Raw genomic sequence first — 14,502 nt, forward strand, 5'->3', positions numbered from 1 at the left:
AATACTTTGTACCTTGGGGAAGTTTTGACCTAAGCTGGTAAAGATAAGCTTAGGAGGTTTTTCATGCAGGTCCCCACATCTGTACCCTAGAGTTCAGAGTGGGGGAGGAACCTTGACATGGTGGCATAGTGGTGGGATTAACCTGAAATCATTTTGAGATCCAGTTGAGATTTTTTGAACTAGAAATACAGATTTTAAAAAGGAATTTTTTTTTCCTGTGGCTTTGAAGCAGCTTTGAAACTGAAAGCATCTTGGGTTTTCCCTGCTTTGTGGCCAAGCAGAGACAAAAGGGGATTATCTTGTGAATTGCAGGTTTTCTTTGCCTGGAGGCAGGGTACTTAACTCCTGCAGGGAAATTCACAGTCTTCCAACCCAGAGGTTTTTTTTTTTCTTTTCTTCCTAAAAGTAAATAGGGGGTGTGTGTTCTACCCATTTGCTTTTTCTTTGGGCTGGGTAAGCAGGTTTCCAAGTAGTTTGGAGGTTTTTTGCTTTAAGTTGGGCCCAGAACAGAGACAAGGGAATTGTCTTTTTCTGTAGGCTGACAATCACTATCAGAGAATAGGTATTCTATTCCAGCACAGCAAAATTTTACAGCCAAGTTTTGTTTGTTTATTTCTAAACCTCGGGTGTAAAGTTAGTTAAAAACAGAGAGGTTAGAATGACCAAATCCTCAGCTCGACTACAGCTGGAATTAGCCAAATTTCAGGCTGAGGAAAGACAAAGGGAACATGAAAGACAGATAGAACTCATGCGGCTGAAGAAGGAACAAGAAAGGGAGGCAGAACAACACCAAGCGGCTGCTCACAGGAGAGCTATGGAAGCGAGGGACAAAGAACTGGAGGAGAAGGAAAAAGAGAGGAAGTATGTGGAGGAGATGGAGAAGATAAAGGCTCAGCAGAATATCCCAACAAACCCTAGTAATCCTTCTCCAAGTACCACTTCCCATCCCAGAAAGTTCCCCACCTACAAGGCAGGCGATGATACTGAGGCCTTCCTAGAAAACTTCGAAAGGGCCTGCCTTGGATACAACCTCTCTACTGACCAGTACATGGTAGAGCTGAGGCCGCAGCTCAGTGGACCCTTAGCTGAGGTGGCAGCTGAAATGCCTAAAGAACACATGAACAAGTATGAACTGTTTAAATCCAAGGCGAGAGTCAGAATGGGGATAACACCCGAGCAGTCTCGTCGGAGGTTCAGAGCCCTAAGGTGGAAACCAGACATGTCATTTACCCGACATGCCTACCACATTGTGAAACATTGGGATGCCTGGATATCAGGAGCAAGTGTTGAATCTCCAGTAAATTTGCCCTTCCTAATGCAAATGGAACAGTTCTTAGAGGGTGTTCCTGAGGAAATAGAAAGATACATCCTAGATGGGAAACCCAAAACTGTAATCGAGGCAGGAGAGATTGGAGCCAGATGGGTGGAGGTGGCAGAGAAGAAGAAAACTGGTCGCAGTTGGAGCGGAGACCAGAAGGGACCACCCCAGACCACACCCTATTACCGGGGGCCGCCCAAGGCCCCACCTACCTCCCAAAGAACCCTCCAGACCCCTTATCATCCTGCCACCCCGTTCTCCAGCAACCCTCCTCGCCCCAGTGACCCGTCAGCTGGACGATGTTTTAAATGTAACGAGCTGGGGCATGTAAAGGCCAACTGCCCCAAGAACCCCAACAGATTACAGTTCATTGCACCGGAATCACACCAGAGGTCCACAGGCCCAGATACTTCCCAGATACCCTTAGAGCGGAGGGAAACTGTGAGTGTGGGCGGGAAGAAGGTCACCGCGTGGAGGGACACCGGAGCACAAGTGTCAGCTATCCATGCTTCCTTAGTGGACCCCAATTTAATCAACCCAGAGATCCAAGTGACGATTCAACCCTTCAAGTCCAACTCTTTCAATTTGCCTACAGCCAAGTTGCCTGTCCAGTACAAGGGCTGGTCAGGAATGTGGACTTTTGCAGTCTATGATGATTATCCCATCCCCATGCTGTTGGGGGAAGACTTGGCCAATCATGTGAAGCAGGCCAAGAGGGTGGGAACGGTCACCCGCAGCCAGGCTAAACAAGCCGTGAGGCCTAGCTCTGTTCCGGAAACTGCTATCAGGACCCAGTCAGAGGTGATGGACCTGGACCTTAGGCCAATGTCTGCAACAGCAGTAGTGGATCCAGTCCCAGAGACCCAGACGGAACCAGTCCCAGAACCGGAACCAGCCGAACAACCAACACCAGACCCTGTGTCAGCACTGAATCCAGTACTTGCAACCTCAACACCAGAGGGCCCCACTGAACCTGAACTGGCAGCAGCCGATAACCCTACACAAGAGGCTCAGCCGGAGCCTGAATCCCAACATAGTGCACCAGCGGAGAGCGGTTCACAGTCAACAGAAACAGCTCCATCCCCTATATTGCTTCCAGAGGGACCAAGCCTAGGTCCACAATCCAATGAGGGACTGATGTCTCCAGCATCAAGGGAACAGTTCCAGACCGAACAGGAAGCAGATGAAAGCCTCCAGAGAGCTTGGACAGCGGCACGGAGCAACCCACCACCTCTCAGCTCTTCTAATCGATCCAGGTTTGTTGTAGAAAGAGGACTTTTATACAAGGAAACTCTTTCTGGTGGACACCAGGAAGACTGGCATCCTCAGAGACAGTTGGTAGTTCCAACTAAATACCGGGCCAAGCTCTTGAGCTTAGCCCACGATCACCCTAGTGGCCATGCTGGGGTGAACAGGACCAAAGACCGTTTGGGGGGGTCATTCCACTGGGAGGGAATGGGCAAGGATGTTTCTACCTATGTCCAGTCTTGTGAGGTGTGCCAAAGAGTGGGAAAACCCCAAGACCAGGTCAAAGCCCCTCTACAACCACTCCCCATCATTGAAGTTCCATTTCAGCGAGTAGCTGTGGATATTCTGGGTCCTTTTCCGAAAAAGACAGCCAGAGGAAAGCAGTACATACTGACTTTCATGGATTTTGCCACCCGATGGCCGGAAGCAGTAGCTCTAAGCAACACCAGGGCTAAAAGTGTATGCCAGGCACTAGCAGACATTTTTGCCAGGGTAGGTTGGCCCTCCGACATCCTCACAGATGCAGGGACTAATTTCCTGGCAGGAACTATGAAAAACCTTTGGGAAGCTCATGGGGTAAATCACTTGGTTGCCACTCCTTACCACCATCAAACAAATGGCATGGTGGAGAAGTTTAATGGAACTTTGGGGGCCATGATACGTAAATTCGTAAATGAGCACTCCAATGATTGGGACCTAGTGTTGCAGCAGTTGCTCTTTGCCTACAGAGCTGTACCACATCCCAGTTTAGGGTTTTCCCCATTTGAACTTGTATATGGCCATGAGGTTAAGGGGCCATTGCAGTTGGTGAAGCAGCAATGGGAGGGATTTACACCTTCTCCAGGAACTAACATTCTGGACTTTGTAACCAACCTACAAAACACCCTCCGAACCTCTTTAGCCCTTGCTAAAGAAAACTTACAGGATGCTCAAAAAGAGCAAAAAGCCTGGTATGATAAACATGCCAGAGAGCGTTCCTTCAAAGTAGGAGACCAGGTCATGGTCTTAAGGGCGCTCCAGGCCCATAAAATGGAAGCATCGTGGGAAGGGCCATTCACGGTCCAGGAGCGCCTGGGAGCTGTTAATTATCTCATAGCATTCCCCACCTCCAACCGAAAGCCTAAGGTGTACCATATTAATTCTCTAAAGCCCTTTTATTCCAGAGAATTAAAGGTTTGTCAGTTTACAGCCCAGGGAGAAGATGATGCTGAGTGGCCTGAAGGTGTCTACTACGAAGGGAAATGTGCTGGTGGTGTGGAAGAGGTGAACCTCTCCATGACCCTTGGGCGTATGCAGCGACAGCAGATCCAGGAGCTGTGCACTAGCTACGCGCCAACGTTCTCAGCCACCCCAGGACTGACTGAACGGGCATACCACTCCATTGACACAGGTAATGCTCACCCAATTAGGGTCCAACCTTACCGGGTGTCTCCTCAAGCTAAAACTGCTATAGAACGGGAGATCCAGGATATGTTACAGATGGGTGTAATCCGCCCCTCTGAAAGTGCATGGGCATCTCCAGTGGTTCTAGTTCCCAAACCAGATGGGGAAATACGTTTTTGCGTGGACTACCGTAAGCTAAATGCTGTAACTCGCCCAGACAACTATCCAATGCCACGCACAGATGAACTGTTAGAGAAACTGGGACGGGCCCAGTTCATCTCTACCTTGGACTTAACAAAGGGGTACTGGCAGGTACCGCTAGATGAATCTGCCAAGGAAAGGTCAGCCTTCATCACACATCTCGGGCTGTATGAATTTAATGTACTCCCTTTCGGGCTGCGAAATGCACCCGCCACTTTCCAAAGACTTGTAGATGGTCTCCTAGCGGGATTAGGAGAATATGCAGTCGCCTACCTTGATGATGTGGCCATATTTTCGGATTCCTGGGCAGACCACCTGGAACATCTACAAAAAGTCCTTGAGCGCATAAGGGAGGCAGGACTAACTGTTAAGGCTAAGAAGTGTCAAATAGGCCTAAACAGAGTGACTTACCTTGGACACCAGGTGGGTCAAGGAACTATCAGCCCCCTACAGGCCAAAGTGGATGCTATCCAAAAGTGGCCTGTCCCAAAGTCAAAGAAACAGGTTCAATCCTTCTTAGGCTTGGCTGGTTATTACAGACGATTTGTACCGCACTACAGCCAAATCGCTGCCCCACTGACAGACCTAACCAAAAAGAAACAGCCAAATGCTGTTCAGTGGACCGGAAAGTGTCAGAAGGCCTTTAACAAGCTTAAAGCGACACTCATGTCTGACCCTGTACTAAGGGCCCCAGACTTTGACAAACCGTTCCTAGTAACCACAGATGCATCCGAGCGTGGTGTGGGAGCAGTTTTAATGCAGAAAGGACCTGATCAAGAATTCCACCCTGTAGTGTTTCTCAGCAAAAAACTGTCTGAGAGGGAAAGCAACTGGTCAGTCACTGAAAAAGAATGTTATGCCATTGTCTACGCTCTGGAAAAGCTACGCCCATATGTTTGGGGACGGCGTTTCCACCTGCAAACCGACCATGCTGCACTGAAGTGGCTTCACACCGTCAAAGAAACTAACAAAAAACTTCTTCGGTGGAGTTTAGCTCTCCAAGATTTTGATTTCGACATCCAACACATCTCAGGAGCTTCTAACAAAGTGGCTGATGCACTCTCCCGTGAAAGTTTCCCAGAATCAACTGGTTAAAATCGTCCTTAAGATGTGGAAAATATTGTTAGTCTTTATGTACTTGGTAGTATATTTAGAGATGCATGTGTCTTATTAACTCTGTTTTTCCTAGAGCTCCAGGAAGAAATCCCAGCCAGTGTTTCACCCTAGCTGAGATTTGGGGGGCGTGTCATAAATATAAGGGGAAGGGTAAACCCCTTTGAAATTCCTCCTGGCCAGGGGAAAGCTCCTCTCACCTGTAAAGGGTTAAGAAGCTAAAGGTAACCTCGCTGGCACCTGACCAAAATGACCAATGAGGGGACAAGATACTTTCAAAAGCTGGGAGGAGGGAGAGAAACAAAGGGTCTGGGTCTGTCTGTATGCTGCTTTTGCCAGGGACAGAACAGGAATGGAGTCTTAGAACTTTTAGTAAGTAATCTAGCTAGGTATGTGTTAGATTATGATTTCTTTAAATGGCTGAGAAAAGAATTGTGCTGAATAGAATAACTATTTCTGTCTGTGTATCTTTTTTGTAACTTAAGGTTTTGCCTAGAGGGGTTCTCTATGTTTTTTAATCTAATTACCCTGTAAGATATCTACCATCCTGATTTTACAGGGGGGATTTCTTTATTTCTATTTACTTCTATTTTCTATTAAAAGTTTTCTTGTAAAAAACTGAATGCTTTTTCATTGTTCTCAGATCCAAGGGTTTGGGTCTGTGGTCACCTATGCAAATTGGTGAGGCTTTTTATCCAACATTTCCCAGGAAAGGGGGGGTGCAAGTGTTGGGAGGATTGTTCATTGTTCTTAAGATCCAAGGGTCTGGGTCTGTAGTCACCTAGGTAAATTGGTGAGGCTTTTTACCAAACCTTGTCCAGGAAGTGGGGTGCAGGGTTTTGGGAAGTATTTTGGGGGGAAAGACGCGTCCAAACAGCTCTTCCCCAGTAACCAGTATTAGTTTGGTGGTGGTAGCGGCCATTCCAAGGACCACGGGTGGAATACTTTGTACCTTGGGGAAGTTTTGACCTAAGCTGGTAAAGATAAGCTTAGGAGGTTTTTCATGCAGGTCCCCACATCTGTACCCTAGAGTTCAGAGTGGGGGAGGAACCTTGACAGCTGGAATGATTACTAAAATCTATTCAAGCCAGGCATGTCAGGGGGAGTTGGTAAACAGGCCTGCTTAGACAAAGGAATGAACATTAGATTCTCTGACCAGCCTGATCGTCAGGCAAAGACAATGAAAATCTATTTTTATTTATTTATATTTATTTATTTATTCTTATTAGGTAAATAAACCTATTATTTAACAAGTGGGAGAAGAAAGAGCATGAAGTTTCCTTTACCAGCAGACTCCATGTCACCTTCCTCACAGCTTGAATAAACTTTACTTTGAGGGGTAACCCTCAGAAGAATCCATATCAAATGTTTACTGGTCTATCAAGACAGGGAGCTGAACCTCAAGTGTTAAGCAACTGAATCAACTGATTGTATACAATAGTACTGCATTATAAAAGTGTACAGAATGAGGTCTTTTTTGAAAACTAATGACACTGGTAATTAATATAAGTGTGAGATGTACGTATTAACACTACATCAGGAATTATAGATACTGCTGGATATTCGATTGTACAGTCTACCCAGACAGGAGGGACTGTCACTGCTATCTAACGGTCTCCAATGTAAAGCAAGCATGGTGGGATCAGAAACAATGGAAGCCTCATTTACATAGAAATCGTACAGGGGGATGGAATGCCCACAAGAATGGAAAATGAGCATGAGGTCATCCTGCCTCCTGAAACAAGTTAATTGACCTTTGGAAGATGTAAGAAAAGACAGAAGCCATCTTTGGCATTCATCACCAGGCAGACACAAGAGGCCAGAGTCCTGCAAGCTGAGAAAGATGGGTCCTTCAAGCAAGGGAGAGGTGCGGGGGTGTGTGTTGAAGTCTATGGAACTAAACATAGGTGAGAAACCAGCTTAGGCAAAGAGCTTTCACCTAAGAAGAAAAGGGAAACCAGCACCTTCTACCTTTGTCGAAGGTCCTGACTGAGAGAAAGTCAGCCGTGGCTGGGAAAGAGAAAGACTGGTAACACATCTAGAACAAGGCCTGTAACTAGCTAAATTATGTTTTAGACTTTTAGATGCATGTTTTCATTTTTATTTCCTTGTAACCCTTTATTTCTTTTACTTAACAATAGGGCATAGGTTAAGTGATGCTAACATGTTTGTTTTATTTAACTATTAACCAACTCAACACAGTGTTTAAAGGGAAGGGTATATTCACCCCAATTAAGTTAATAAGCTGTGATCTGTATTTGTGTCTTTAGTGGAACAAATTAACCATATTATTTCTCTGAACTGTCCAGGAGTGGGCTGCAGATTGCAGAAGGCACAGTTTTGGGAAAATTCAGGACTGGGAGTGTGTTGGGGATCATGCTCCTAGTAGTAACCGAGGCTGGTGGAAGCCAGCATAAAGCTGCAGAGCTGTAGAAAGGCTGCTAGTGTCTGAGCTGCTGAACCTGGGCTGTCTAACACACAAACACTTAGGGTGTGACCTGCATGCTGGTAGGCTGCGTGTGAGCGGGCCAGGTTGGGAGCTACAGCAGAAAAGCGCTGTGAAACAGCCAGGGTTTACAGGGCAGACAGTAACACATCCCTTACTGGTCTGGATTGCACCTCCGAACGGATCAGAATGCGACAGATCTATATCTAGAAATGTTAAGCACGTAGGTATTAGAAAACATAGTAAATAGCTTCATCATATCCATAAAGCTGTTTCTGCATCAGGCTGATGCAGAATGATGAGAATAATTTTAACATTGCACTTATAGCCATGAAAAATGTTGTATTACCTTAACTATTAATCCTTTTGAGTCTACCATCCATATCTTTTTGATGGCCTCACGTTCTGGTGTCCCTTCTTTTTGCATAGCCATAATAATCAGATTTGCTATTCCAAGGGCAGCCTTAAAAGGAGAGAGGGGAAAAGAAAATTCATATATGAAACTGGAAAAGAAAGAGAATGCAACAACATATGATACTATTTTTTAAAACTGTTAATTTCAGTAACAATTAAAGCTGTACAATTAGATCTTCATAAATTAAAAACACCAGAAAACGGATCTTTTACAATGCTAGATATGGTGGTGATAGATATCATATAAAAAACAAAGACAGTCAGATTCATGGCTCAGTTTTACTATGTTTATGCTTCCTCTTCTCCTCACATAATTAATGGAATCTGCTATTTTACATTAGACAATAAAATATGATAGAGATCAGAACCCTATGTGACTACTCTACTACCACCAATAAAGTTTGGTTTGAATAAAAATAATTTTATTGCATTTAAAACCAGCCCAATATATTTATATAGAGTGGAGTGCAGGGGTGGTACTGAAGTGAATATGGTCTCTGAGCACTGCAACCCTACACATGTATTATCTAGACAATGGAGAAAGCCAGGGAGAAGCAGATGATTACTTATGTGGTACAATTTGTACGCTAGAAGTTTATTTTCTTACATTCATCTGCCTATTAAAAGGAGCAAGATGAGCAAAACATGTTGTTGTTTTTGGTTTTTTTTGCTTTTTCACAAAAATCTACGAATTTTACAAAATATAGGAAAGGAGTACTTGTGGCACCTTAGAGACTAACAAATTTATTTGAGCATAAGCTTTCGTGAGCTACAGATCACTTCACTGGATGCATTCAAGCTTATGCTCAAATAAATTTGTTAGTGTCTAAGGTGCCACAAGTACTCTTTTTCTTTTTGTGGATACAGACTAACACGGCTGCTACTCTGAAACAAAATATAGGGGGTTTTTCTGAGTCAAAGTGAAAACTGTCAAGTTTGCAATGTTTTTCTAAAAATAATCTGTTCTGAAAATTTTAGCAATAAGTAAGTCTATTTCTTTTAGCCATTTATAGTTTTAATAATTCAGAGCACAGACTGTAACTCAAGTAGGGTTTGAGATATTCAGACTTCATTAGGTATTCAGCTCAGACTAGATCAGGGGTTCTCAAACTGGGGGGTCGTGACCCTTAAGGGGTCATGAGGTTATTACATGGGTGGGTCGTGAGCTGTCAGCCTCCACACCAAACCCCACTTCACTTCCAGCATTTATAATAGTGCTAAATATAAAAAAACGTTCTTAATTTATTGGGGGGGTCGTACTCACAGAGGGTTGCTGTGTGAAAGAGGTCACCAATACAAAAGTTTGAGAACCACTGGATTAGATGTTTCAGTTCTGCTTAGGTAGCATTTAGCCACAAACACATTATTTATTGAAGGAGAATTCACTAATCTTACATGATTATCTGGTTTTCACAACACAGTTTAAACAGCAAAAATAAATACAAATAAATAAATAAATAAAATAAACCCAAAGCTAATATAAACAAACAAACCAACCCACCAAATGATACTCAAGATTCCTTTTAAAGAATAACAATTTAAATAGTATTTTATAGAATCCAAAGCACACTGGTTAAAATTTGACTGATATGACCACACCTCTTTGCACATTGTTGGCACTACTGGAAATAAATACTAACACTGATCTTTTAAGATGAGTTTTAATACTTATTCCAGATAATAATCTTTGAGAATGTAATAAGATTTTTATTTTCCTATAAAAAACCTTTATTTTTGTTTTAAATTTCAAGAACCCTACACAACACACACTATATTTTATTAAGTAATATACAATCTCAATCTCAAATCATCCTTAAAAGAGCCCATCAAGAAGGCATATCTTCTCTTATCTACTACTCGAGTATTCTGTAATTGTAGACAGTTGGTTGTTCTCCCAGAAAAAAGTTCCATTTTTCAGTTCTTTGTCTAGATGCATGTATTATTACTGGATTCTAGTTTTATTTCTTTTGAATGATATCACAAAAAAACCAACAGAATACTGAATAATTTTGAATATCAACCCAGTACAAACACTAATCAGTTTGCTTCTTGTTCTTCACTATGCAATTTCATTGAGAATCAAATGGCGCCCCCCTTTCCTGCCCAACAGCAGCTTATTGTTTTGGGTTTTGCTTTAGAAATATAGAGTTTTATTCGGAATAAACTCATAGGGACAGAGATTGTGTCTTCCATTGACTTTATACAGCACCAAGCACAACAGTGTTAAACAGAAAAATATTTAACCAGAGATTCTTCCATTTGCTCAATATGGAGCAAAAGCTGGGGAATGATCTGTGTGCACCAAGGTTGAAAGCATCTCTAAAGTCTCCAATACATTCAGATCACTGATGCAGATATTGATGCTTTCTCTGGGCTTGATCTGATCTGGTAGATGCTGAGTGGCAGAATAATCACAGAAATGTAGGACTGGAAGGGATCTCAGTAGGTCATCCACTTCAGTCCCCTGCACTGAGACAGGACTAAGTATTATCTAGACCATTCCTCACAGGTGTTTGTCTAACCTGTTCTCAAAAACTTTCAATGACAGAAATTCCACAACATCCCTGGATAATTTGTTCCAGTGCTTAACTACCCTGACAGTTAGGAAGTTTTTCCTGATGTCTAACCTAAATCTCCCTTGCTTCAATTTAAACCCATTACTTCTTATCCTGTCCTCCATGTATAAGGAGAACTATTCCACATTATCACCTTCCTCTTTATAACAACTTTTTACATACTTAAAGACTGTTATCATGTGTCCCCTCAGTCTTCTCCTCTACAAACCAAACAAACCCAATTTTTTCAATCTTTCCTTGTAGGTCATGTTTTCTAGATCTTTAATCATTTTAGTTACAGTTCCTCTGGATTTTCTCCAATTTGTCCCCATCTTTAGCGAAGCGTGGTGCCCAGAACTGGACACAGTACTCCAGTTAAGGTCTTTTCAGTGCTGAGTAGAGTGAAAGAATGTGGTTGAGGTAGACACATAGGCAAGGCACAGACTGACCAGAAATTCGGTTGCGGGCTGGATTTCTTCATAGGAGCTACTCACTCCTAACACTCCTGCAAATACATTGCAGAATGTTTCCTTTTTTTGCAACACTAGGACCCTGTTGACTCATATTTAGTTTGTGATCCACTATAATCCCCAGATCCTTTTCCACAGTACTCCTTCCCAGCCAGTAATTTCCCATTTTGTATATGTGCAACTGATTGTTCCTTCCTAAGTGGTGTACTTTGCATTTGTCCTTATTAAGTTTCATCCTGTTTATTTCAGACCATTTTGTCAATATCATTCTGAATTCTAATCCTATCCTCCACATCACTTGCAGCCCCTCTCAGCTCAGTATCATCCTCAAACTTTAGAAGGGTTTTCTATATGTCATTATCTAAATCATTTATAAAGATATTGGATAGAACTGGACCCAGGACAGATCACTGCAAGACCCCACTTGATATGCCATCCCGCTTCACTGTGAACCATTGATAACTACTCTCTGAATATAGTTTTCCAACCCATTGTGCACCCCCCTTATGTAGATTCTTCTAGGCTATATTTCCCTAGTTTGTTTATGAGAAGGTCAGGTAAGACAGTATCAAAAGCCTTACTAAAGTAGAGAGTATCAGGGAGAAGCCGTGTTAGTCTGTATCCACAAACACAACAAGGAGTCCGGTGGCACCTTAAAGACTAACATGCCCAAATAAATCTGTTAGTCTTTAAGGTGCCACCGGACTCCTTGTTGTTAAAGTAGAGAGATATCACATCTACTGCTTCCCCCCGATCCACAAGGCTTATTACCTTGTCAAATGAGGATATTAGGTTGGTTTGACACAATTTGTTCTTGACAAATACATGTTGACTGTTACTTATCACCTTAGTATTGTTAGGTGTTTGCTTGCTTGCTTATTTGCGCCATTGTATTTCCAGGTATTGACTGGTCTATAACTCCCTGGATTGTCCTTATTTCCCTTTTTATAAATAGGTAGTATGTTTGCCCTTTTCCATTCCTCTTAGATCTCTCTCATCCTCCACAAGTACTCAAAGATAACCACTAGTGTGTCAGAAATCTCTTCAGCCAGTTCCTTGAGTATTCTAGGATGTATTTCTTCAGGCTCTGTCAACTTGAAGACATCTAACTTGTCAAAATAATTCTTAACTTGTTTGTTCCCTATTTTATCCTCAGATCCTACACCATTTACAAAGCTGTTCATTATGTTAGTCATCTGATTACTGCTAACCATGTTGGATGATATTATTTGGATGTGCTTGGATTGGATGAGAAGGAAGAAGGCATTGCTGGCTCGATGGACTGTCCTGAGTTCTAGTATATTTATGTGCATTCTGAACTCTAGGGTACAGATGTGGGGACCCACATGTAAGACCCCCTAAGCTTATTTCTACTAGCTTAGGGTAAAACTTCCCCAAGGCAAACTCTTTGCCCTTGGAGGGTACGCTGCCACCATTAAGTGATTTAACAAAGAATCAGGGAAAGGACCACTTGGAGTTCCTATTCCCCCAAAATATCCCCCCAAGTCCTTACACTCCCTTTCCTGGGGAGGCTTGAGAATAATATCCTAACCAATTGGTTACAAAGTGATCACAGACCCAAACCCCTGGGTCTTAGGACAATAGAGAAATCAGTCAGGCTCTTAAAAGAAACAAAACTTTATTAGAAAGAAAAAAGGTAAAAGAAGCATCTCTGTAAAGTTAGAAGGGAAGCTAACCTCACAGGGCAATCAGATTTAAAACACAGAGGATTTCCCTCTGGGCAAAAACTTTAAAGCTACAAAAAGAAAACCAGGAATACACCTTCCTCTCAGCACAGAGAAAATCACAAGCCAAAACAAAAGTAAACAAACGCATTTCCTTGCTAGTACTTACTAATTCTAATGGAGTTGGATTGCTTGCTTTCTTGATCTCTCTCCGGCAAGCACACAGAACAGACAGACAAAAGCCTTTCTCCCCCCACCCTAGATTTGAAAGTATATTGTCCCCTCATTGGTCCTTTTGGTCAGGTACCAGCGAGGTTACCTGAGCTCCTTAACCCTTTACAGTAAAAGGATATTGTGCCTCTGGCCAGGAGGGATTTTATAATACTGTATACAGGAAGGTTGTTACCCTTCCCTTTATATTTATGACATGAGGGGGTCCAGATGTCCTGTACCATATGATCACCCTTATGAGCTCTCATACCTAAGAGGGAGGCATCAGTAATGATGGTTGCCTTGGGAGTCAGTGTAAGGAAAGGGATCCCCACCAAACTTTCTCCACCTTTGTCCATCTTATGAGAGAGTCCAAAACCCTGGACGGAATTGTCACCTTGTTGTTGATGTTGCCCCACTCTGGTGAGTTCATGGAGGGAGCCAGTCTTGTAGACAATGAAGATAAAACCTGGTGAATGGCATCATCTGTGTGCATGAGGCCCATCAAGGAGGGAAAGGAAAGTTCTGATTGAAGTGCAGAGTCTGATGGTGACTTGGTGTGAGAGAGCACTCATGGCCTGAAACCTCAAGAGATTAGATAAGCTCTTGCTTGGTTGAGTCCAACATCAACCTAAGAAGTTTATGGACCTCATGGAGGTAAATGAATTTTTTGTGGTTGAGGTAGACACTTAGGCAAGGCAGCAGACTGACTAGAAATTGGACTCCCTGCTGGATTTCTTCGTAGGAGCTGCCCATTAGAATCCAATTGTCAAGGTATGGGAACACAGTAAATCCTTCTCTTCTCACCAAAGCTGCCACTACTGAAAAAACAGGGTAAAGACCCTGGTGCTGTGGCCAGTCCAAAGGGGAGGACTCTGCATTAGTAACAGTCTTGACTGAAGAAGATGTGGGATGGATTAATGTCTATTTGAAAGTATGTGTCTTTCAGACCCTCCTCTGAAGAGGAATTACTAATGCCAAAAAGAACATGTAGAATTTTAGTTTTCAGATGAAAACGTTCAGCATTCGTAGCATCAGCCTCCACCTCATATTTTTCTTGGGGATCAGGAAGTAAGAGGAGTAGAATCCCTTTCCTTCGATGTTGAGGTGGAACCCTTTCTATGGCTCCCTAGGGAAGAAGTGAGTCCAATTCCCGTTGGAGAATCTCCTTGTGAGAGCCATCCCTGAAAGGGAAGTGGGAAGGGTGTTTCTGGGTAGGATTTGTTTGAAACTTGATCAGATAGCCACCATGAATAACTTCTAGTACCCATTTATCGGTAGTTAAGGCCCTCCAGTTGTCAGCAAATTAGATAAGGCAGCTTCCAAAAAAGCTGAGGCAGAGAATGAAGAGGATTCAATAAAGGGACGCAGGTCTTGACAGTCCTGCCAAACGAACCTTTGACTGAAGGTTAGAGTAAGATGTGGTGGTGGATGTTGCAGAGGCTGGGTTCCTGGGCTT

General features: G+C 43.0%; 1 protein-coding gene across 1 annotated transcript in view; it reads right to left on the bottom strand.

Annotated features, from left to right (window-relative positions):
* The window catches only part of ME1 (malic enzyme 1), a 292,439-nt gene that overhangs the window by 48,468 nt on the left and 229,469 nt on the right, over nt 1-14,502 (bottom strand). Inside the window, exon 8 of the mRNA XM_077811631.1 lies at nt 8,059-8,172. Coding sequence (XP_077667757.1) covers nt 8,059-8,172 — 114 coding nt within the window. The remainder of the gene's footprint in view (nt 1-8,058; nt 8,173-14,502) is intronic.

Source organism: Eretmochelys imbricata, chromosome 3 (genome assembly GCF_965152235.1).
Source record: "Eretmochelys imbricata isolate rEreImb1 chromosome 3, rEreImb1.hap1, whole genome shotgun sequence".
NCBI classification, from domain to species: Eukaryota; Metazoa; Chordata; order Testudines; family Cheloniidae; genus Eretmochelys; species Eretmochelys imbricata.